This window comes from Labrus bergylta, chromosome 11 (genome assembly GCF_963930695.1).
Source record: "Labrus bergylta chromosome 11, fLabBer1.1, whole genome shotgun sequence".
Taxonomy (NCBI): Eukaryota; Metazoa; Chordata; class Actinopteri; order Labriformes; family Labridae; genus Labrus; species Labrus bergylta.
In genome coordinates this window covers 22,101,746-22,125,010 of record NC_089205.1, presented here as the reverse complement: position 1 = coordinate 22,125,010, position 23,265 = coordinate 22,101,746, and the positions used below count along the sequence as shown (strand labels likewise).

Here is a 23,265-nt window from a genome sequence, read left to right as displayed (position 1 = left end):
TACTGGTTCATCAATGAAAGGTTTTAAAACACAAAATAGAGCAGTTCTTATAGGCCTTGGGTTAGAAGTTGAGGTTGGGGCGGTTACTTTGACAGACGGGAGGTAAAAGAAATCCTTTTAAATATGCCTTTTACAGTATTACATTTTCAGCTGGAATACAAGGTCAGGTTCACTCACTAAGGCGCCTGACATGCCTCCATTCTGAGCCAGAGTCTGTCACTACAGTGCTGGTCTTCAGAAGGATGTGTTCGGCCCTTAAATGGTGGAAGACCCTGATCAGGTCGACCTGGTCGAGACCAGGCTTGAGTGTCAAGTTTATTTGTACAGCACAAAATCTCAGCTCCCATATTTGATGAAAATCAGTTTTGCCACTATTTGTCTTCCGTTGATACGTATCCATGTCGAACTGTTTAGGTTGACCTATGGTAATGCATATGATCTGTAAATGATGATTAAATATCTGCTTACACATCAACACATACTGTACTTTCAATACTGATCTTTTGCAATGATGTGAAAAGCCACCAAAAACAAAAATGATAGGAGGCACAAAATAGATTTTCTTGGAGTACATTTTATTTTCCCAAAAAGCCATACAATAAACAACACGGTGATGCTATGTTGGATAAACCCCTCTTTCACATAGCCAAATATAGACTGTATGTTTATTGGCGATTCCATAATCGTTTTTTCAGAATCTCCAAGAGCAGCTGACATTTACTGAGCAAATAAATAATCTTAAATAATAATTTATGCAACTTTAAACAATTACACAGCGTAGTCCCTGTACAATCTTACAGGCTAAAAAATAAAAGCTTTTGAACTCGTGTTTTGCTTAATTTTCATATATCTCTGTCAATGTCTTAGTCCTCTCGAAGATAAGCCTCATGCACCTCGTGCTCCTCACTATCCCACCTAGAGGCAGCATATTCTGCCATCCTTTGGATCTCCTCGACCTTAGTCTCAGCCAGCTTCTTGTCTGCATCGGCTGACAGTGTGCGAGCCTCCTCCACCTGCGACTGGGCCACCTGAACGTTTGTCCTCACTGTGATGGATGCGAGTTCTGCTCCTGGAAAACACATGCGAACATACATTTTGTTCAAATCGCTGATAAAGACTTTAGTTTGACATAAAACCAAGATAAAGTTCAAACATGAACTGTGAATCTTTATAAGTCACTCCTATCCACTGAACCACTTTCATTTTAAATGGTGTTCTTCTAAGAACACATACACACACAGCTTTGCACGAGAACACTTTTAACAAACCTGAAGAGTGTGCTGCCTCTGCTGCCACTTTGCACAAGTTGACGGCGTTGATCCAGGCTGACTCAAAGCGTTTGCAGTCATCTAGTCTGTCAGTAGCCTGTTAGAAGAAAAATTATGTATCAAAAACATATACATTGATTCTTTTGTTTTTGCAAATAGTTGAAGCAGATATGAACACAATGCTAGAGTACTTTTATCGTCAAATAACAGTAGAAACCTACCTCAGCACGCTGCATATTGATCACCTCCAGGAGTGAATCCTCCTCTGCTGAGGTCAGTTTCCGCAGTGTGGCTAAATAGCGCCTTTGAAAAGCAACGCGTGTGTGCACAGCCTGTTAGCAAACAGAGAGGGAGCAGAAAGTCAGGGACAGTGCAAGACCATTTTTAAAATAATAATGTTCCAATAGAAGCTGTTACAAGCTACAAGCTACGCTCTGTAGTGTCAATAATACATGAGTGATGACATGTATGAATAGTTTTATTCTCATGATGAGCCAAAGCTAAACTTGGATCTCTATGTGGATATTCACAAATGAAGAAACCTACCTTTGAATAGTCTTTGAGGGCATCGGTGAGAGCGATGGTGGTCTGTGAGAGGAAGGTACTTGAACCGTCTGTTGCCACTGAGGCAGCTCTTCTGATCAGGGATTCATGAGAGAGGTTTTCCACCTGCTACAAACAAACAGAGTACTTTAACACCTTCCTCCAATTGATCTTGAATTAGATGAAAAACAAATGATCTTTTTTCAAAGTTACAGAAGAAAATCTCTGGTATGAGATGGACCAACCTTTGTCACAGAGATAGTGTTGAGCCCACTGACACCGCTAGTAGTTGTGACGCTGATGTGTGCAGCGTTTGTCTTATCCTCCAACTTTTGGACTCCGCTCTTGGAGCTGCTGATTTGGCCACTCTCAGAAATGCTGCAGAAAATTAGACACAGAATATAACACAGTCATTATACATAAAGTTCTGCAAGAGCCAGTGATGCCTGATAAGTCAAATCTGAAGAAATCTAGCATCCAAAGTAATGTAAAAGCTTTACAAGAAAAATGTATTGTAACCAACCTTATGAAGCGGATACAGGCGGCTCCTCTCCTGAGCACACTCTTGTTGGTCCTAAGGAACGAAAAGTCTGTCTGGTTTCGCAGAAGTCCTCCAGCAGCACCGCTGGCACACACCGAACACTGACGAACAGCTTGCATTTTGCAGATAAGTTGCTGCACTAACACAGAGATTTTGATCTATATGATGGAAGTAGTTGCTTACAGTCAATTCTCAGTTTTTGAACTAATATACCGTCCTTCAACTGTTGTCTTATCTTTGCAAAAGTAAGTAAGTAAGTAAGAGGAATAATCTAATTTGATGCTTGCGATCTTTCAGTCTGCTCGATGATGACCAACTGAGATTCCTGTTGGTATTTATAGGGCCCCAGAACCATGTTGTTATGTAAAAGGCATCGACCTGTTGACTCTGTCTGCAAATGTGCGTAGTTGGCTTTATCTGAGAACGGCCAAAAGGACGAGTTTTACGTCTAGTTTGCTCACTCTCTTGCTCTAGTGTGTGTATATGTGTGTGTGTTTTTGTGGGTGTGTGTGTGTGTGTGTGTGTGTGTGTGTGTGTGTGTGTGTGTGTGTGTTTGAGGGTATTTGTGCACGAGAAAGGGGGACAATTGGAGTGAAAAACAAAATTATCTAAAGAAAATAAGTCATTTGTATTAGACCTTATGATAATGTCTTTTCATGCAAACAAAAAATAAGGACAGAATATTAATGTCTTCTCTACGTTTATATCCTTCATATCATGACAGGAAGGTGGCCGTAGAAGATTTTGCCGACGTCTTTAAATATTCAGTATAGCAGCTCCATCTGTTTATTCAAAGGTCTCAACAGACCTAAAACAATAGCTCAATAATGACAAATGTCTTTATATGCATTTAATCCTTACTATCTTCTAATATTTTCTCTTGTCACTTTAACAAAATTATTATATGTGTTTTTCTGCACCATGTCCCTAAAAAAATTAATATACAAAATGTTGCCAAAAGTTTTGCAATAGTATTGAATCTGGTAGCTTCAAATAACTTATTTACTAAGGTGGCACCCGGTGAGTTTGGATGTTGAAAGTTTGTTTTGGCCACCTATGTTGTCTGATCCCCAACAGTCCCGATTACTGACGTAAAAGTTACGCAAAAGGGGACGAGCCCCACAGAGCCGCTCTCAACTTGTTTGTCAAACACATGAAACTTTCAGGTTGTACAACGGGACTCTGGAGCTTAACGTTAATAATCAGCCACTCAGTCAATTACTAAGCAGGGGATGTGGGACCTGCTTTGTTAGCGTGCTCTTGAGATTTTACATCGTGCCTAACTGCACTGCTCCACATGGAAGTCATTTCAAGTAAACATCTCTTTGTGGGTTTCATCATATCTTTGCAAATAATGCTGATACAAAGAGATTCTGCTGATTTCAATGAGGTTGTTGGAGAGTTATTTTTACAAGACTTTTTTCACCGACAGCACCAACAAACATAAATGTGCTTTAAGTAACACCTATTAGCAAGTAATAGGATTGTGGTTTATTCTGTTCAAGTTCTAAGATACACAACCTCAAAAGTATGGGCTCGACCTACTCTATATGGACTGTTATCTGTCGTGAGATATTTATTTCCTAATTTGGCCAAATATATAGAAAAATAATAACCAGTAATCAATCAACTATTTCTCTATTCCAGACCAATATACGAGTACGAAAGGTAGGGGAAGCTCTATTCCAGTATATATAAGTCACAGAAATTGGAATGTACAGTCCTGAAATGTAAAGGACTATTCTGACATGAACCGTTGACAATATTTACCCTCCTCCCCCATTTTGTTCCATATATACATTCAAACAGACTACAACAGATTTAGTATCCTTAACATGTGTCAAGCAATAACCAAAGTGTTCCATGCTTGAGTTAGTTGTACTTGAAATAAAGAAAATCTTTGAGGAGCTGAACATTGCAAACATATTGAGGCATTCATACTAACAATATCTTTACTCGGGATGCATCGATGGGAAAAGCAGAGCGGATATCAGTGTTTGAAATAACAATTTACATTGTTGATTCCAATGTTTTTTTTTTTCATTCCTTCTTTTAGTATAAGGCCCAAGCAGCAACCTCTGGTGTTAAAAAATGTGGAAGTGCAAAATCCTCCAGGTCGTCGAGTGTCCACTGCAGAAGCACTGTAAGTCACATACACAGTTTTTTACAGCAGATGTTAACATGCTTACAGTCTGGGTCAACAAACAAAATTGGTCTGGCTATCACATGTTATATCAAGCTTCGTCCATTAATATTCACAGTCTATGATCTAAACCAGTTCGCTTGCTCGCTTCCATCGCTGCAACACCTGTTGGTTTGCTGTTTGCCTGGCAATCCTAGGGGCGTCCTAAACTACCATGTGGGGTTGCCTTAAACCGACTACCTTCTCTGGTCAAAACAAAAACAGACAAACGAAGTTGGTTCTTCGTGTCTAGACCTCTCTTGCTATTCCTGCAGTAAATATCTCAACATCTGCAGTCTGAAAACCCAGTCTTTCACAGTCACACTGTAGTATCAAGCATTTAGGGACGCTGCCAAACCACTTTGCTCCACAGTTTCCAAACTGCACACACAAGTCAGAGCTGGAACATCTGACCCGGTCAGTTGACTAAGAAAGTCCACACAGCAGGATTAATACTGTGACAAAAATCAATATAAGGGATTCAAAATCCAGCTGGAAATGTGTTCAGTTAAAGGACATGGGAATTGGTTGAATCAGCAAAAAAAAGGGAAAACCTTTAGGGGACATTTCGCTGCCACCAACAAGGTTGTCCAGTCTGTGCTGGAATTATTTGCAAAATGAAACCAATTGAGTTTAATTCATTTTCAGATGTTCACCAGCCCAGAGTCTGCTGCCCAGTGTGTTCTTTTTACAGTCTATGGTGTCAACATGCACTATGCTTATATTACAGCAGAGGGTTTTAAAATGGAGGCAGTGCGCATTGCATACTATCCTTAGAATATTAATAACATAAAGGATGTCACTTTTAAATGCATTGTTTATTGAAATCCCTGAAATGCAGAGACATTTTAGGTGCAAAGGAACAACACCTAATTTAGCCTGCACATTTATTAAAAAGTCTCATTGCTTTCACCATAATTGCTAAAACATGGAAGACTTAAGCTAGCAGAAAATCAGTTCACTTATTAAGTTAGCATCTAACTAAGCTAGTGAGTAAATAAAGTTGAACAAAATTATCAGATACTTACCATACAGTTAATGGTTGAACCAAATAAAAGCCAATAAGTGAATATTGAGGTTACCTTTGTCAAGTGGACAAAAAGATATAGATGCTCCTTGTCAGCTGGAAGTGTGAGTAATCAGTAGCAAACATTTTAGCTAGCACGGTCACTAGCACATTTGCATAACATTGATAGCTGGTTAGCTGGTTTATATTAGCTATACATAACTTTAAGTGCTGTTTGGTGTGGTTTCTACCACTTCATAGCCAAAACAAGTTATATTTTTTGTCTTTTGTCCATTACCATGTCTTAATCCATATAATAACAATTCTACCATGGTGGTACCATGTACCATGGTATGTACGTGATACATGGTACGTACTAGTACCTTATATATTACCATGGTGCATACCATAGTAACTCCCATATTACTGTGGTATACCACGTTACATACCATAGTACCTCACACAGTATTATGGTATACCATTGTTGTACATAGGCTACCATAGTACTGCACACAGACCTTATGTACAGATGTATCACTTTTTATCACCAACTCACAGCAGAAAGTACAAATTTCACTCTGCTTGTCTGAATTAGATGTTTTTTGCAACAAGGTTCATTTGAACAAAAAGGGGTATTTTGCCTAAAATGACTGTACAAAGCAATTTTGGGGTGCATTTTGTGAATTAGAAAGTGTCTTGTTTGTCGCTTGTGACCTCTTCTATAGCAGCCACTTTGATCAAAACAGGATGTTTCCATGACATACAGAGCCAATGGTTATTAAACACATTCAAGTCTAACTTCGAGGTAATTAGATATCAAACCGTAAGCAGTCCCCTCTGAAATCTGTTGTTTGTGGAAACATAACACTTCACAACAATCAGAGTTGTTTTTCATTGTAGAAAAGTTCCATGTTAAAGAACAGAACACTTTGCCATTGCCTCTGACTGATGAAGACGTCATTTGGTAAGAAAGTGCTTTCGAATGATGAATGTTAGATGTGTTTTAAGTGTCAGTGCAACTGTTTCTGTTTAAATGTTTGATTTGGAGGGTAAATATTGTATCTTGTAAATAGTATGTACTTGCAATGTTGTTGTTTTTTTCTTCTAACCATTTTCAACTGTTTACATCCTGTTCTATTGTCCATGATTTTTTAAAAGCTTTATTCTATTTTTAACTTAAAATGTCACCATGAATTTTTGAAGATGTATTTTAAGCATTAATAAGGACATTTTATTCATTGTGTCTTGAACAGATAACCCACATGCAAAATGCAGAATCTGACAGATTTTCCTGGAAATGCAACTATCCACAAAACCTTGTCTGTGATCATCAAGGTGTGTGTGGTTATCCCCTTTTTCTGCGTCTTCCTGTGCTGCATCGTTGTCATGCTGAATATTTTTGCATCTCACAGACAGTTCCTGGACACATCTCGGTACATCCTGTTTGCCTGCATGCTCATCAATGACACCCTCCAGCTCTTGTCCTCTGTGCTGCTTTTCCTCTTCGTCATAAGCCAGGTGAAATTCGCTATTGTCTACTGTGTTCCTCTGCTGTTTTTTTCCAGCGCCACTTTCCAGAACACACCTTTAATCCTGGCCACCATGTCACTGGAGCGTTATGTTGCCATCTTCTACCCCCTGCAGCGCCCGGCGGCCTGGCGCTCCGACCGAATCTGGATCATTGTTCTGTCTCTGTGGCTCATCAGCTGCATTACCCCTCTCATTGACCATGCCATCATAGAACATGACCCTGCTGTGAATGTCTTCTCCACCCCTGTGATTTGCAAAACTAATTCTATTAACTCATCCCCGATTCAGAAATTGTTCAGAGCTGCCATGAGTTTTCTTTTCTTTGCAGTAGTGGCTGTTATCATCCTCTTTACATATGTGAGAATCCTGCTGGAAACCAGGAAGCTGAGACAAGACAGAGAGTCTGTAAGCAAAGCCATGCACACAGTGCTGCTGCACGGCTTTCAGCTGCTGCTGTGCATGTTGGCCTTCACCAGCCCCATCACTGAAACTCTTATTGTTCTGCATGTTAACTGGCTGCCAGGGGATGTGTCCTTTTTTAATTTCTTTTGTTTTATACTGATTCCACGCTTTCTCAGCCCGCTCATCTACGGCTTTAGAGATCAGATTCTCAGGGCCTACATTGCAAAAATGTTTCTCTGCTGCTCAAACAAAGTCAAACCAGGTATCAGAGGCAAGCTGCAGGAAATCGTGTCTGCGAGGTGAACAAAAGACTATGAGTGTATACTGTCAAAAAGATGGATTTGTGATGTTAAACAGGATATCGGAAGGTTTAAAAATGTCTACAGAGAACATTGAATTCAATGTTGTATTTAAAGGCTTAAACAGCTTTAAACATATGTTAAACTTTTGTTGGTGATCCTTGCAGAAACTCTGTACAACGTAAATCTGTCTTCATGTACAAATTAAGTCAACAATAAAGTAACATTACTTAAATATAAAGATTTACAGACATTTTCAATCTTTTGTTGAATAAGAGAAAAAACTTATTCTGATCTGTGAACAAGATTTCATCACAAATCGATTGAAACTGTTAAGTTTTAAGTTATCCCGAGCCTTTTTTTAATATATTGGTATCATTTAAGTTTCAAAGATCTGCTGCGTTAAACAAACCAGGGCTTGACCTAAATTCTGTGCCAGCAGTGAAATTAAGGTTATCCTGAATAAAATCTGCTCAATGAGCGTGCAGGATTGATGATTAACTGTGTGGCTGGACAAGATAGCACTTTAGTACTTGTGTAACCCACTGAAGATAAAAAAAATTAAAGGCCAAATTATAAACATATATTGATATATATATCATATATATATATATATATATATATATATATATATATATATATTTAAATTCAAGCAATTCAATTAGATCATTACACTGATATTTAGTGAAAAAATCCATATTCAGTTTCTTGAAGCAAACTAACTGCATATACTTAGGGTTACCGTGTTTCAGGCTGGTAAAAAAGAGCCAAAATTGTCAAACAGCTTCAGTGTGTTTGTTTTCTATGGATAAGGTTCAAATTTAAATGAGAATAAGAAATACTGAGTCTTACCCTGCAAACCACTGTCTCATGAAGACCCAAACATTCAAATGATACATGTGAATGTGTCCATAAAATACAAATACATACCTTTTTTACTTACAACCCATAGAAGAAAGCTTTTGATACACAACATTAGAACTATACCTTGTTATTCATTCAAATATTAAATAAATGTTTAAAGACATGTGTTTTGTGTAAATATTAAACGTTGTTTCCTGTATTATTAACAAAATCAAAAGCAGCATCAGCTAAATCTACGGTTTGTTCTCTTCATTTATTTTTTAAACACACCACATCAATGAGGAGAGGACATACAAATTGTACGCTTGACATAGAAGTTTCGTTGTAGTACAAATCTTTCACCTGCAGGTGTCGCAGTTATGTCGAGCTGAACTTGCACATGCACTAAAAAAACTTTTTATGGAGAAAATGATTAACCGTTGTCATCTATTTAAACTTATGAGAATGACTAAAAGGGAAACTATGTAGTACGTTTTCATTTAGAGAAATATAAAATTTATGTATTTTTTTGTTGCATTATTAAAAACATATAACTGGATTGGCAAAGAGTGTAATTGGAAGCAGCCTTTTTCAAACCCGCACCAGACCTTTAACTCCATAACTCGTGATGTGTTAATGTGTATTATGAAGCACTAAACCTGTCATCTGTGCGTACATCAATGGGAAACTAAATGTGGTGGATGAATTGAGGCTGCAGCGAGCTGGAGGTGAAAGCTGATCTCAGAGCAGATGAGGGAGATCCCCGTGTGGACTTCAGAGGCATGGTTTGAGAATCCTGCAGATCCTCAGCTCACTTCTGGAGACACACAGACACAGAGAGAAGCAGCCCCTACAGAGACGAGATGATTTATCCGACATGTGCTTACTTCTGTTGCTGTGTCCTGTCTGCAGCTGTGATTCACGTGTGTGTAGGTGAAATGTACACGTCGCTGCTGAACGTTAAACAGGCCATCAGTGTTGAACGGAAGCTGATCGATTACTTGAAAACTTACATTGACCACGAGTTAGAGAGGCTGGAGGACGTCAAGCGGTGAGTGACATGCATGATGATGATGACACAGTGAAATGCATGATATCTTAAAACAGATCAACTCATTTCCATTTCAAGGTTAGAAATTAGATTGTTTTATTATTTGGAGTTTTGAAGATCGCAAAAAGCCTACAAAGCTGTCTGTAAAGAATTAAAGAAAACATTCGCCCAAACCCTCATCAGTGTCAGCCTGTGGTGATGATATCATCCAGTGACAAACCCTGAGTCTCCTCCACAGACTGTGAATAAGAATGGAAGAAGTGTGTGGACACTGTGATTTAAGCACATCATCATCTCAGACTCACAGCCGAGAATCCTGCTTCTAAAATCAACCTCATTTTGATGTCGATGTGCAAAAATGATATGAGCCATGAGATAATGTCTTTGTACTCTTTTTTTTTTCCCCCCCAGCTCCAAGTATTTTACTTCACCGTCCAGTTTGTTTTATTAATAGCACATTGGAGAAGCAAACAGACACAGCACATCATACAAGGCAATAACAAATACGTGTTTTTCCATCCTGAAACCTGTTGGAATCCGAACGACTGACTGAGAACATGACTTCTTTAGTCACCTCTCTACATGATTCGACAGCTTCTCTGAGGAAATGACCGCCACTTTTTTTTTATGGTGGAGCTTGTTGGGCTATAAAATGTAACACAGAAGCCTTATTGTGGTGGCTTTCTCCTGCTGGGGGGGATTGGAAAAAGAGTCATTGAATGCATAGCTGTCCTAACAGTGTTCATGTCATGATACTGGGGTAAACAGAAATGACACTTAATCCTGTTTTTATCCACATTTTTTTACAATACGTTTTTTAAAATTGTCCCAGTTGAAAGTGGACGTTGTATGGTCTTTGTTTACGTTCATTCTTATGATGTTGGTAAGGTTTTGAAACCAGTGGATCTGGTTTAAAGTGTCTGAAGGAGGATCTTGATGAGCAGATAAAAGTGCTGTATGTTGAGATAGTTTTCATCAGAGGTTTCCTTGAACAGCTAGGAAACGCACTTAAGAAAAATGGTTACCCAATAACCCATAGCTTACAAGCAAGTAAAAATCCTGGTGTCTGAAACAGTCTGAGCCCTCGTCCTGTATTAGTTGTCTCAACCATTGTCCTTATTCCTTTTCTTCACAGCTTTTATTCTAAAGTGTCTGATCTACACGCTGATCTTTACAAAGGCCCGGCAGCCACGATGGCGAACCCCCTGGTCGCCTTCACCCTGATCAAGAGGCTTCATTCAGAGTGGCTGAATGTTGTCCACAGCAATGAAGCCCTGGAGAACGCACAAGGTTTGTTTCAGACACATCTGGTGATGATGACTTAACAACCCCCCGCTCTCTTTTCTCAGCTGTCACCACCCACCAACTCATTCCCAGTTCCGTTCACCTTTTGGCCTTTCTGCTGTCCAGCCCTCAGGTCCAGTTACGAGGAAGAAGAGGCAGGCCTGCCCCAACTGGAGGACCTGCAGGGGGCCGCTAAGGGTCTGATGAGGCTGCAGGATGTGTACGCTCTCCAGGTTGCGAGTCTTGTCAACGGTCGTTTCCAGAGACTCACTGATGGTGTGACGATTGACATCCACCTTCCTGCAGTTTCTGTGCTGCTGTCTGGAGATGATTGCTTTCTGGTGGGAAAGGTAACACAATCCATCATTTTCTTTAACTGCTTTTAATTCATTTCCTGTAGTGGATAAAGTTCCAGACTCACACAACACTCACAAGTATACTATAAAGAAGAGCATTTTCAAGAAAGGTACTGAAGAAATGATTCTGCAGAAAAGTGGACTTCGTGAGGGACATTTAATAAAAAAACACAATCAGATTGTGCTTATTGTTTTAAACACTTGATATACAATATAGGTCTGTAGTTTAGTGTTTTGGTCCATTATGTGGCAAGTACAGTTTGTTGTAAGAGCACATTGCACAAAATGCAGAACAAAATAACTTAATAATCTTAATAAAAAGTTAAAGGTCCATCCCCTTCCTTCAGGTGATAAGATGAGTCTCATGTCGATTTATTAGAGTATTGCTCCATCAATGAGTATAATGGAGGATTTAGTCCCTGTGAGCCTGAATCCGTTATTTAAATAAAAACCTTCTGAAGGCACACAAACCAGTGCTTATTTTTCATCTCTGCCCTGAAATTTAAAACAATGTAAGTGATGAAAGCGTGTTGAAACCAGTCTGTCGTCTTTCCTGCTGATTTTTCACTCTAAAATAAGATAAGAGTCATCATGCTCAGTAATAAAATAGAGAGATATTTGGAAAATGTTTCTGTAGGATTAACCTTCCATTCCTGACTTCTGTGAAATATTTGAATTTCAAACCCGCCCGTCACTGTGTGGTGGGAATCCAGACAGCCATCCTGGAAAAAGTGGAATTTTTCCCACTGCGTGCCTGAATCTGCTTTCAAACATTACAATAGAAAAGACTATTGACTAAAGAAAAAAACGGAGTCCATGTGCAATAAATTCCACTGTTTATGTACAGTGCTGATGTGTAAGGGGCAGTGCGCTGTGTGGGAGAGACTTTCTCACTAGTATGGAAAAGACATTATCTTAAGTTTGGAGCAGAGAGGCCAACTTGCCTTCACTTGTACTGAGGCTGAGTTTATCTGAGGCGGTCTGTAAACACAGAGATGCTTACTGTAGTTTCAGGGTGTTGTCCTGCCTGCACGTGCCTTTATAGGGCTGTTAGCTGCTGCTCCGGTTTGTATATTCTGAGGATTTTTCAAGCTGTTTGAAACCAGAAACCAGATGATGCTTCTCCCCCCCAAAAAAACCTGAAACATGCAGGTTATTAACTATTTTTAAAGAATTTATTGGTTCTTTAAAGTTCCCAAATTATGGGGTGTAAAGTTGTGAACTGAGTGTAAATCCATGGGGGGAGGGTGGGGGGGGGGGGGGGGGGGGTAGATAGGTTACTGTTCAGTTCAGTTGAGTGGTAAGCTTGTGTGTGCTTATGTGTTTTGGGGGTTTTATGGTACACTGGTATTCCTGTTTGTGTGCTGTCTGGAGGGGTTGTGGATGTAATCTTCTGTGCTGGGAGGAGCCACACGTCGACTTGTCTCAGTGTGGGTGCTGTCAGGCCTGCAGTCAGCACCTACTTCATCAAGTCAAGTAAGCCACAAAAGAGGTTTCAGACAGGGTTCACAGTGAGACTGCAGCCTGTGTTCATGACTTTATTAATGTACAAATAATGCTCAGGGTGTTCTGGCAGACATAGAAAATAGCTTAATAAGTTCACAATCCAAATATAGATAATACTAGAGCTGAAATGATTAGTGTGTTGACCGGCTAGTTTATTCTTACATTTCTAATGAGGAAACAATTCTATAAATTAAAAGAGCAGTAGAGTCATTTGAATATTTTGATGGTTTTTGCAAAACTTTGACTAAAGACTGAATTTTCTTAAAGCCCCTCTTGAAACGTTTTTAAACAGCTATTCACAAATTACAAGTAATTGCCTCTGTATGACCTAAAAAAGCAAAAGAGATCATCAGGGACATGACTGAGTATTTCTATGTTTGGATTGATCATTCCTGTAAATGCTGTAACTGGGTCGGTGTCAAACGAGTTACAGCATGCTGCTGGAACAGCCTTTTTGTTACATTTTCCACACAGAGATATTTGACTTTTAAAAGAAAGCAGGATGAGATTTCTTTTGTCAGCAAACGATACCAACTCCCGTGTCCACTGGGGGCTCCAAAACGACACAAATCCTCACAGTTTCCTCACAGGAGCTTTAAGTTGGCAAGCCAAATTGAATGCTATTTAAATGAATTTTGGATTTTGTAATAGTAAAAAAAAGAAGTGGTATTGGACTGTTGGGCAGGCAAAAAAAGAATGTTTCAGTGCCATTTTGGGCTGAAAGTAATCTGGAAAAGAAGAAGTAATCAGAGTCTAAAGGGCAGCAAAATCAAAGCTGAACAAACTCGATAATTAATCATCGTCCCATCACATCCAGCTGTTCTCGTTATGACTTGTTATTGTTATCGAATCTGGTGATCTTATTAAGATCGACATCTCTTGTACTGGAGAGAACTGGGTGCAGCTGAGAAAATAAGAACTGAGAAAGAATAACAAACAAAACATAGACAGCCACACACAAACCAATGAGAAAAGCTTGAATTCATCCTGGGATAGCAGTCTTGTTGTCCATGTAGTGCTTCATAATTTCTCTTCGTGGCTGATTTTGGCTTAGAAATACTTCTAATTAGCAGCTGTCAGTCAGGTAAGCTTGGAGCTGGAAGCAACAGCCAGAATCAGACACGTTTCTTCAGTCTGCTGCATAACGTCACTCCGCTGGCATTATGTTTTACCCTGGCTAGGATGCTGGATTCAGGCTGCCTTTGGGCTGGGCCATTTTGGCTACTTAACCCTCTTTTAAACGAAATCACTATAATTTCTTTCATTGATGGCAGCTAGGAGAAATGCAGAAATGTAATGTGAAATACAGCAGATAGAAACCCAGACCATACCAGACTTTTAAACATCAAAGTGTGCCCAAATTTAGCAGTTTTTGATTTGCAATTATAGATCAATTCTACTTGGACTGACTTACAGTTATGGTTTAAAATAGTGATGTTTTTTCTTTACACAGGTGGCTTATGAGCAGGAGGACTACTACCACTCGGTGCCGTGGTTGGAGGAGTCGGTGCGTCTCTTCAGGGGAACAGAAGGCGAGTGGAGTCCTGAAAATGCAGGAACTCTAGAGGATGCTCTGGATCACCTGGCCTTCTCTCACTTTAAAGTCGGTACAAAGAAACTGATTTATTTATAAATGCTCATGTATAAGAAAATTTATGGGTTGCATTCTCTTACATCACTCCTTGTTTTTTCAGACAGGAAATGTGTCCTATGCTCTTAGTCTGTCTCAGGAGCTTCTCCATCATGGTAACTATTTTCATTTTCCCTTTTCCATGATCCTGTTTGTGATGCATGAACTGTCCCTGTTAAACGGACTAACACCACTTGCCTTTTTGTTATGAAGAGACATGCCCTTTAATGTAGGACTACACTAATTATACTTTTTCTCCCCTGCAGATCCAATGAATGGGAGAGTTTTGCAGAACGTTGAGAAATATGAGAAGCTGCTGGATGTGAGTCCACCAAGGTCACTGAGGGGGGACGGGCTGAGGAGACCCTCCTCCAGTTATTTAAGGACCAGGGACAATTATGAGAGACTCTGCCAGACCCAAAGACATCAGGTATTCAAAACAATGGCTCATATCATACTCAGTATGAGGAAAAATATCTTGAAAGAATCTGGGACAAGTTAATTCAACGGCCAGCATATTCATGGCTGTATAATAACAACCAAAATGTGCCAACGAATTCAACTCTTTCAGAAGTGCCTCTATTACATCATAAATGAAAAAAAAAAAAAGAATTAAATTGCTTTTCATCCGTCTTTGCACGGTTGATAATGTTATCCAAAATAGTTGGTCATTTATACAGTATAGGCCGTAGTTATGGTGATTTGTGATCTTATTGGCAACAAAAAAGGGCTTTTAAAAATCTATATTTTCCTCTGTTTGGATTCCTTTGCTTTTCCTCTTCATCAGCTTCAGCCATGCTAGGGATGCTAAGGCTCTAGAAAGCTACATGCTAATGTTATATCATTAACATGGTCCCAGTGAGGCTGATGTGAAGCTGTTACAATGTTAAGTGTGTTTAAATGTTGGGATTGATTTTACTTTTACTGGCACAAGTATTGGAAATGTCCCTTCTAAAATACGTTTTCAGTGATTACGCTACTTTATGCCATAATCCCATACCAAATAAAAGTCTGATCTGATGAGATATGATGAAAAGTAAGTCAGACTCCTGAGGATTCACTTTTTATACCAATCAGATAAATATCAAGACAAGTCGATATTGAACGAGTAACATCTGGCCTCACAGGAAGGAACATCAAAATAAGTAAGCTTAACTCTTTGGGTACCTTAGTTATATGTAAAATAAAACTTTTTGCTGTTTGAACAGCTTAACATGGCCATTCTTTGAGCCACACAGCTCGCATGGCTAAATAAACAAACAGGAAAACATCTGTTTTCATTGTCATGTCCAAAGCTCCAATGAAGTAGCTTCCAATTGAACAAAAAACACATGTTTAAACTTTTATCCCAGTGTTTATAACTATTTAAGTCTGTAATTGGTGATTCCCATGACAATAGAAAAAGACTATGATTATTCTAAAGTCATGTTTGATTTTAAGGTTGCTGTATGTGTGAAGAGAGCAATGCTGAGTCTAATTGTTGGTGGATGAAAAAGAAAAACAAATCTTGTTTTGATCTTGTTGATGAATTTCAGCTGTCTTTTTTTCTCCCAGCAGCCGATGCACTTCAAAAACCCGGAGCTCTTCTGTGACTTCTTCTCGAACGGTAACCCGGGGCTGCTGCTGCAGCCAGTGAGACGTGAAGTGCTGTGCCTGCAGCCGTACGTGGTCCTGTACCACGACTTCATCACCCACACGGAGGCTGAGGACATCAAGGGGCTCGCCCAGCAAGGAGTACGTGCCAGCAGTTTGTGTTTTTCCTCATCACAACATCTGGTCCCAAGTTTTTAGGCATGAACAAAACAAGTCAGCTTTAATCAGTTAACACCGAGATATTGAGTTGATCCCATTAGGGCTTCAAAAGGTTTGGTAATTTAATTTTTGGTGGAGTTTTCTCAACAAGTATGAGAGCTATTTGGCTGTTTCCTCCATGTGGGACTTGCAAAAATGAAAGCTTAAAGAGAGTGTGTACTGAGAAAATCGTAGAACGTCTTGTTGTTGCCATGTGATAACCTCAAATCTTGCTCTAAAATGTAAGAATCAGACCTCAATCAACAAGCCCCAGAGATCTTGTTCATAATTTCTTCATGTTTGTCAAGATTGTGGTGTGTCTTTTTGGTTTCTCCTCGGAAACAATACCCTCTATTGATGTTGGCTGTGTTTGCACGACTGTTGTGTCAGGATGTTTCCCAGCACGTCTTTATTTTCCTCAGGCTTCCTGGACATCTGGCCAGGCGTGAGCAATCGGTCACTCTGATATGAAAAGTGTAATGAGGTCGTTACAGTCTATGCTCTCAGCATTTCATTTGTAGTGCATCTCCATGTCTTCATCTCTGTCACCATCTTTTAAGTCTTAACTTCAGTGGTGACAGTTTGGCTACACAGAGGTGGTGAAGACTGTGGTTTAAATATTGTGATTGAGCTCACCTTTACTGGCACAAGTATTGAACATTTTCTTCCAAAGTTACATTTTCAGTGAGTACAACACAGTTTATTCTCTGAATCAAGTTGCCAATATAGCAATTCTATAGCAGCCACTAGCAACTAGCAACTAGCAGAGTGGTAAGTTATCATGCGACATTAGCAGATAACAACATTTCAGTGCTCACAGAGAATTTACCATTAGCTTAAGCTATCAAAATGTCAAAGGTTTTCCTATAACCAGTGTCCCTGAGCAGGTGGGGCTGTGTCTTCCTCCACGTGATGACGGGGCTAATGATTAACGAGGGAGGGGCTCATATGAAAGAAAAACATGTATGATGAAACATGTTTGAGTAACACATAAACAAGCTAAAAGAAGCCATGTCAGCGTCGTTGCTAACACAAAGAATATATTTAATACTCAAAATGTGGCATATTAAGCCTTTAAAAAGTGAGGCTTCCTTTCCAATACACATGTCGCTTGACAATCTGCTCTGCTGTAGGGCTGCAGGGGTCTGAGCCAAAACGTGTACTTTTTCCTTCTGGAAAGAACCTATGGAAGAAGAGTTGGTCTGCTTCCAAAACGTTTAGCAAGGCTTAAAGGCATGAGGGATACATTACTAGGAAAACTTGGCTGAGCGCTAAACTATCCAAATCCCCCTGCTGGGCTCCACTGGTTAATACTCGGTCCACTGTCATCAGGCCTCAGTACTCATCTGAAAGAATCTCTCCCATTTCTGCTCATTTGATGGAAACTTGCTGCCTTCCGTCCCCACAGCCGCTTAACTTCGCTGACTCATTGACTTTAGGGAACATTTGGTGGGTCGTCTTGATATGTGCCCTATAGTTTCTGTGATGTTTTGGCATTGTTCAGTGTGTTTTCCATCCTCTGCTCAGATGGAAAGCCCTGTACTTATTTCATCATCATGTCAGCTTGCGGCCTTATTAAAACCAGGCCTGAGGTATGGTATTAGTTTAGAGCAGGGATGATAATTCTTTAAACATGAGCTTAGTTTTTTATGTTGTTCATGCTTGATGCCAGAGCTTCATTTGAAGGTGCCACGCATCAGGCCTGTAGCTTTCACTAACCAGATATTGGCCCTTTTTAAAAGTTATAAAGCATTTTCGAGTGAACGTTAGGAGTCAGGCGTCCAGAGTTTGATGTACAAAATGCTTCCCAAATATTGCATTTCTAGTTTTCTCCGTTGTACCATCTTATGTACCCATTGCAAATCAGACAGCATGTTTGAAATAAGCAGAGCGCAGTGTGACATTTCTGCAGTGCAAATAAATCACAGAGGCTTATCTCAAAGAGGTCAGACTTGGTCCAAAGCATCTAGATTATTTGACTCCCTTCCAGATACAGAATGTGAGCTGAAGGTAAAGATAACATGAAACTTGATACCTTTAAGGTATCTACTATAGAAACTCTCATTTCCCTATTTTTTTGTGTTCAAGAATGATACTCTTTCACCCCTCCCAAGGATTAGAAGAACTATTGGAATTCATCATTTGATCGTTTGAATCCACATTCTGGATTTTCTCTTATCAGCTCTCAGTTTTCATTTTGGACATATAATTGGAGCATCGGAAAATGAGATAACTCACATTTCTTAAGGGGCATTTTCAGCTGGAAATCAAAGCTTGCCTTCTGCTACAATCACAAAGTTTAAATTCTGTTTTTCTTTTATGTCTTCGCTTTCAAGTTAAGGCGATCTGTTGTGGCATCTGGAGAGAAACAAGCGACAGCAGAGTACCGCATCAGTAAGAGGTATAGATGACAACACTTCGTATCTCTTCATACATTTCATTCAATCAAAGTTTTGGGCCATGCTCGTCCTTTTTTGCAAGGCATCATGTGTACTGTAACATATTGATCAGTATGCAAATGATAATCTTTATTTGTTGATTATCTATGTGTTTTCTCTGTAGTGCATGGCTGAAAGGCACCGCACAGTCCACTGTTGGGAAGCTGGACCAGAGGATCTCCGTGCTCACAGGTCTAAATGTGAAGCCTCCATACGGCGAATACCTCCAAGTGGTGAATTATGGGATTGGCGGCCATTATGAGCCTCACTTTGATCACGCTACAGTAAGTTGATTGGCGATTATTACACTCTTTACGTCATCCAACATGTGATTATATCGTGGTAGATGTTTTCATGTTGTTTGTGCTAATATTTATTGTGATCAACTTCACCCTTACCAGTCCCCTTCGAGTCCCGTATACAAGCTGAAAACTGGGAATCGACTGGCAACCTTCATGGTATACGTGAGTGAATTTTTTGTTCACACCATCTTATGAGCTTGTATGAGCCAGACAGCAGCAGGAGGTTGTTGGGCAGGTTCCTTTTCCATGAGTGCTGCAAGACCTTGGAACCACTTTCCTGAGAAACAGGATTAGAAATGACCTCACAGTCTAAATTCAACTTTTATGGATGTTATGTCCTTCAACAACCTTTAACAAAACTATGTTTTTGTCATTAATGTGACCAACGATTTGTCTTTTTATTATGCTATCCATAACTAATCTGTTAAGTTCACTTTTTATTGTGTTGTGGAAACATGCCTTTAGATCCACTGGGAGAATTCAGTAAAATTTGAGTGATAAAAAGAGGAATGGCTCTCTGCAAGCCTTGAAAAAAGTGCAGTGTGCAGAGAAGCTCTGAGAGCATAAACACAAAGACACAACTCTGAAAGAATGTTCTTTTCCACAGCTCAGCTCTGTGGAGGCAGGTGGCTCCACAGCCTTCATCTACGCCAACTTCAGCGTCCCTGTCATAGAGGTAATCACTCTGCACATGTGCACTGAGATGAGCTTCAAGTAGCTTCTTCTGTCTGTATGTTGTTTCTGCCCCAAGCTCCATTATTTGCAGCTCTCTCTTCACCTCACTCACATTCCCTGGTGCAGCTGTCAAAATGCTAAAAGGTGAAATCACAACATCAACAGCCATGAGATTTTTTTTTTAAACACAATACATCTATTGTGTAGATAAGCTTCTGTCTGGATATATGAGCTGCAGTGTCAGGTTTACCATCCCTGGGGTTTTACCTTTCATACACCATAACTACATCCATTAAGAGGTTAAAAATGACCAAAAGAAATGTTCAGCTTCTTGTTTAGCTGAATTCCCCTCTCAACAGAAATTATATTTCTTAATGAATGTTATGCAAAATGTTTGCTTTCCTTTGTCTCATAATGTAGTTTCTGAATACCTTTTGACTGTTGTCAAAACAAACACAATAAGGCAATGGGCGTTTCCAATGCTCTCTGAAATTATAAGACAGCAAAATATCCCTCAATTAACTTGTGGTGTAATCCATAAGGATAATAATTGTTTTTTGTAAACTTGCTGCTTATTAAAAGCTTTTTTTTAAACAGAGAGCTGCTGTCTTCTGGTGGAATCTCCATCGAAACGGTCAAGGTGACGAAGACACGCTTCACGCTGGCTGCCCCGTGCTCATTGGAGATAAATGGGGTAAGAGTCAGAAGAATCAGAACACTTTGATGATGCTTTAAAAAAGGAGCCAAAAAGGTATTTAAACATGTGAAAAAAAAGAATTCTTGATCTCTTTTAAACATGTTAGGGTTTTCTTTATCACAGTTTGTTATTCAGCTCTACCGTTACACAGGAGCTGATGCCCAAGAGCTAGGCCACATCTGTCTTGCATTATGCATGTAGAGATGCTACAGCGTGCAGTTCAGACACTGAGCGCTCATCGTGGAAGGTTAACATCTGCTGCCGGTTGGCCCTGAATGCTAAATCATGTGTCAGGGACGCAGGAGGATATTAATCTTTACAAAGCAGCTGAAGAAGCATTTGTTGGCTGTGTCATTTAAAGCGCTCCTATTCATCGTCACAAATAAATGTCGAGGCAGAACTTCTCAAACACAATAATCCAAATGTTTGAAAGATACTTTCTTGAAGATAATCAAACACATTTTACACATTTGCGATTTGTTCCAGTTGCAAACAAGTGGATCCACGAGTACGGCCAAGAGTTCCAGCATCGCTGCAGCCTGAATCCTGACGAGTGAGAGGGGGCGGAGCCGTAGCCGGGCCCCTTGGAGTACAAGAGCCTGCCTCCACAATTGAGAGGCACACTTGCAGGCGGAAAGCAGGAGAGAGCCAGAAAGTTAGCACACATGCAGGGGAGGTGAGAGCCCGTCTGGGGCAGCCTGCATCTGTGATTGGAGCCCCGGGCCCCAGGGAGCCTGAAGCGTGCAGTACAGAGCCGCAGCGGACGTGGATCACACACGGCTGAGAGGGGGTTTGCAATCAGCCCCCAGAGGCCAAACGCTCTCTTGCTACTACTGGCCAGTTTCTGCATCTAAGAGAGAGGCCCTTTGCCTTTGCATACTGTGCTGGTTTCAGTTAACTGTGAAGGCTGTTTGCTCCTGCTTGCTTAAAAACTGACATTTTTATGCAGCCCTCTTCCTACGCTGGGCCCACTCAAGGCTCTGTCATTACAAATCAACACAGCTCAACTCAGTGAGAACTCTCAAGACTTTATGTTGAATGTTTAGATGCACAAGTTTGCATCGCTTCCTGGCTGAATCTCAGTGAAATGTTTTCTCAAGGCAATCTAAAATTGCTACGCTAGAAATAAAGCCTGTCTTTGGAATAAGCAGAGACACAGAGCATGTTTGGTTGAAGCTCATCTGTTATAGGTTATCTCCGACCTCAAGACTCAAATTCATGACTCAGAGGAACCCGTCATTGTGATTTTGCTTGTTTATTCCTAGCTGACTGAGCAATGTGATCACTGCTGCCTGATAGAGGCTCCTTGATTTAACTGGCTGTCTCAAGACAAAGATGAACCAGATCTGTCTTCCTTTTATTGTGTTTCTGAGGCGGGTTGTCATTAATCACGCTTTGCACGCAAAGTGATTGGGAACCAGACTTTATCTGAATCCACACTAAAAAAAACTTTATCAGCATACCCCTCAGATGTCTCAGATTTATGTGTCTAGGTCAGTCATTACCCATCTGAATAAAGTGTGAGATGGCACCCTCACAATACATTTAAGGGCCTCTATATGTGACCTTCTGGGGGGGGGGAGACTAACTTTAGTTGCCCACAGTGATATATGTTTCCCCTCCAGCTCCCCACAGTGTACACAAACATACACACTTCCCAAGCACACACTGACACATAGAAAATATAAGAACAGGCACATACTGGATGAACATTAGACATTCCTGTGTAGAAACTAGACTAGGACTTATTTTTTCATTGAGGTTGATGAGTGGGAAGACCCTGCTGATCTGAAGCTAATTCTTATCTTTTTTATTGTAAGTATTAATACAACAAATGTGAAAAAAAGATATTCCTCAGGATGGAACATTATTTGATTAAAGAATATCATGCAAAATAGGTTTGAAAGACCAGATTCACATTGATTTGTCAATGTACAAGTTTGACTCGAGGCAGCAGAGGTAATGTTAACAAAGTTCTGGTGCTTTTTCATACAAATCAGAAACAAAATAAACCAAAAGGATTCAAAGTGCTTCATGTTGAGCCTGTAGCTGCCCTCACGGTTACTATGATCACCACAACAAACATGGCTGCAGAGGGACTTGTTGCTATGCACATGCAGAATCCAAACTACCTAAAGCATACATGACTCGACCATGGGTCTACCTCGGCACGTGTAGTAAAGTTAGTACCTTATTTCTTCACATTAAATGGCAGACTTTTTAAACCCTTTAGAAACCCTCTTAACGTGACACCTTTTGAGAGCTGGCCGATAACTCAATACAGAGTCAGTGATTTTATACTGTATGAAATGTAATGTAAAATGTGAACACAGTAATGAGTGACTGAGTGAACTTTCCAGTACCAAAACAAATAGAATATATACGTATTTACCTCGGGATCAGCAGGGAGAGACAATCACTGCACACTCTCTAACTGTAAAGGAAGAGAGTCCCTCCCTCTGCTGGTGAAGAAAAAGAAGGCAGCATTGAGTTTTTGAAATCTTCCTCTGCTAAAAAAATCCTCTGCTATGGTTTTGATTTGGTGCTTATTTTTTAAGCTCAAGTTTTACTTTAGTTATCAGGGACAGAGAAAAAGTGTGGAATCACATGCGAGATAGGAACCACAGGTTGGATTTGAACCTGGGCTGCCTGCTTTGAGGACTACAGCGGCTGTACATGGGGCAGACACCCTAACCAGTCAGCCACCAGTGCACGATTACTTCACTTTTTAAGTCTAAAATGCTCTTTCATACTTTTAATGTTAAATAGTTTGGCATTGAACCTAGATGTTAGATGATTAGTATGTGCAGTATACAGTTGAATCAAGAGTTATACTGCCATTTAAAATGTATGATTTTGACTTTTGGAATGCAACTCCATTAACTTTAAAATACACACACACACACACACACACACACACA

The 23,265-nt window shown here is 40.0% G+C and overlaps 3 protein-coding genes across 4 annotated transcripts; 2 read left to right on the top strand and 1 right to left on the bottom strand.

The window, feature by feature from the left end:
- Positions 1–554: 554 nt before the first annotated feature.
- On the bottom strand, positions 555–2,676 carry LOC109996787 (diablo IAP-binding mitochondrial protein-like). Its single transcript, XM_065960301.1, has 6 exons — positions 2,335–2,676; positions 2,057–2,189; positions 1,815–1,940; positions 1,490–1,600; positions 1,269–1,365; positions 555–1,069 (listed from the first exon to the last, which is right to left on the bottom strand). The coding sequence occupies exons 1-6, from the start codon at positions 2,469–2,471 to the stop codon at positions 864–866; spliced, it is 810 nt and encodes a 269-aa protein (XP_065816373.1). The 5' UTR covers positions 2,472–2,676; the 3' UTR covers positions 555–863.
- Positions 2,677–6,328: 3,652 nt separating this feature from the next.
- or95a1 (odorant receptor, family 95, subfamily A, member 1) lies at positions 6,329–7,966 on the top strand. Its single transcript, XM_020651044.2, has one exon. It carries the CDS (start codon positions 6,810–6,812, stop codon positions 7,773–7,775), a length of 966 nt encoding a protein of 321 aa, XP_020506700.2. The 5' UTR covers positions 6,329–6,809; the 3' UTR covers positions 7,776–7,966.
- A 1,374-nt stretch (positions 7,967–9,340) lies between these two features.
- Positions 9,341–23,119, top strand: p4ha3 (prolyl 4-hydroxylase, alpha polypeptide III). Of its 2 annotated transcripts, none has more exons than XM_065960360.1 (13): positions 9,341–9,665; positions 10,801–10,955; positions 11,076–11,299; positions 14,265–14,414; positions 14,506–14,557; positions 14,708–14,871; positions 15,999–16,175; positions 18,569–18,633; positions 18,795–18,954; positions 19,072–19,134; positions 19,580–19,648; positions 20,245–20,341; positions 20,831–23,119. In XM_065960360.1, exons 1-13 carry the CDS (start codon positions 9,478–9,480, stop codon positions 20,899–20,901), a joined length of 1,635 nt encoding a protein of 544 aa, XP_065816432.1. In that variant the 5' UTR covers positions 9,341–9,477; the 3' UTR covers positions 20,902–23,119. The 2 variants fall into 2 exon arrangements, with proteins under 2 accessions (XP_065816432.1, XP_020506726.1); XM_020651070.3 differs by having other exon boundaries at positions 15,996–16,175.
- The last annotated feature ends 146 nt before the right edge of the window (positions 23,120–23,265 follow it).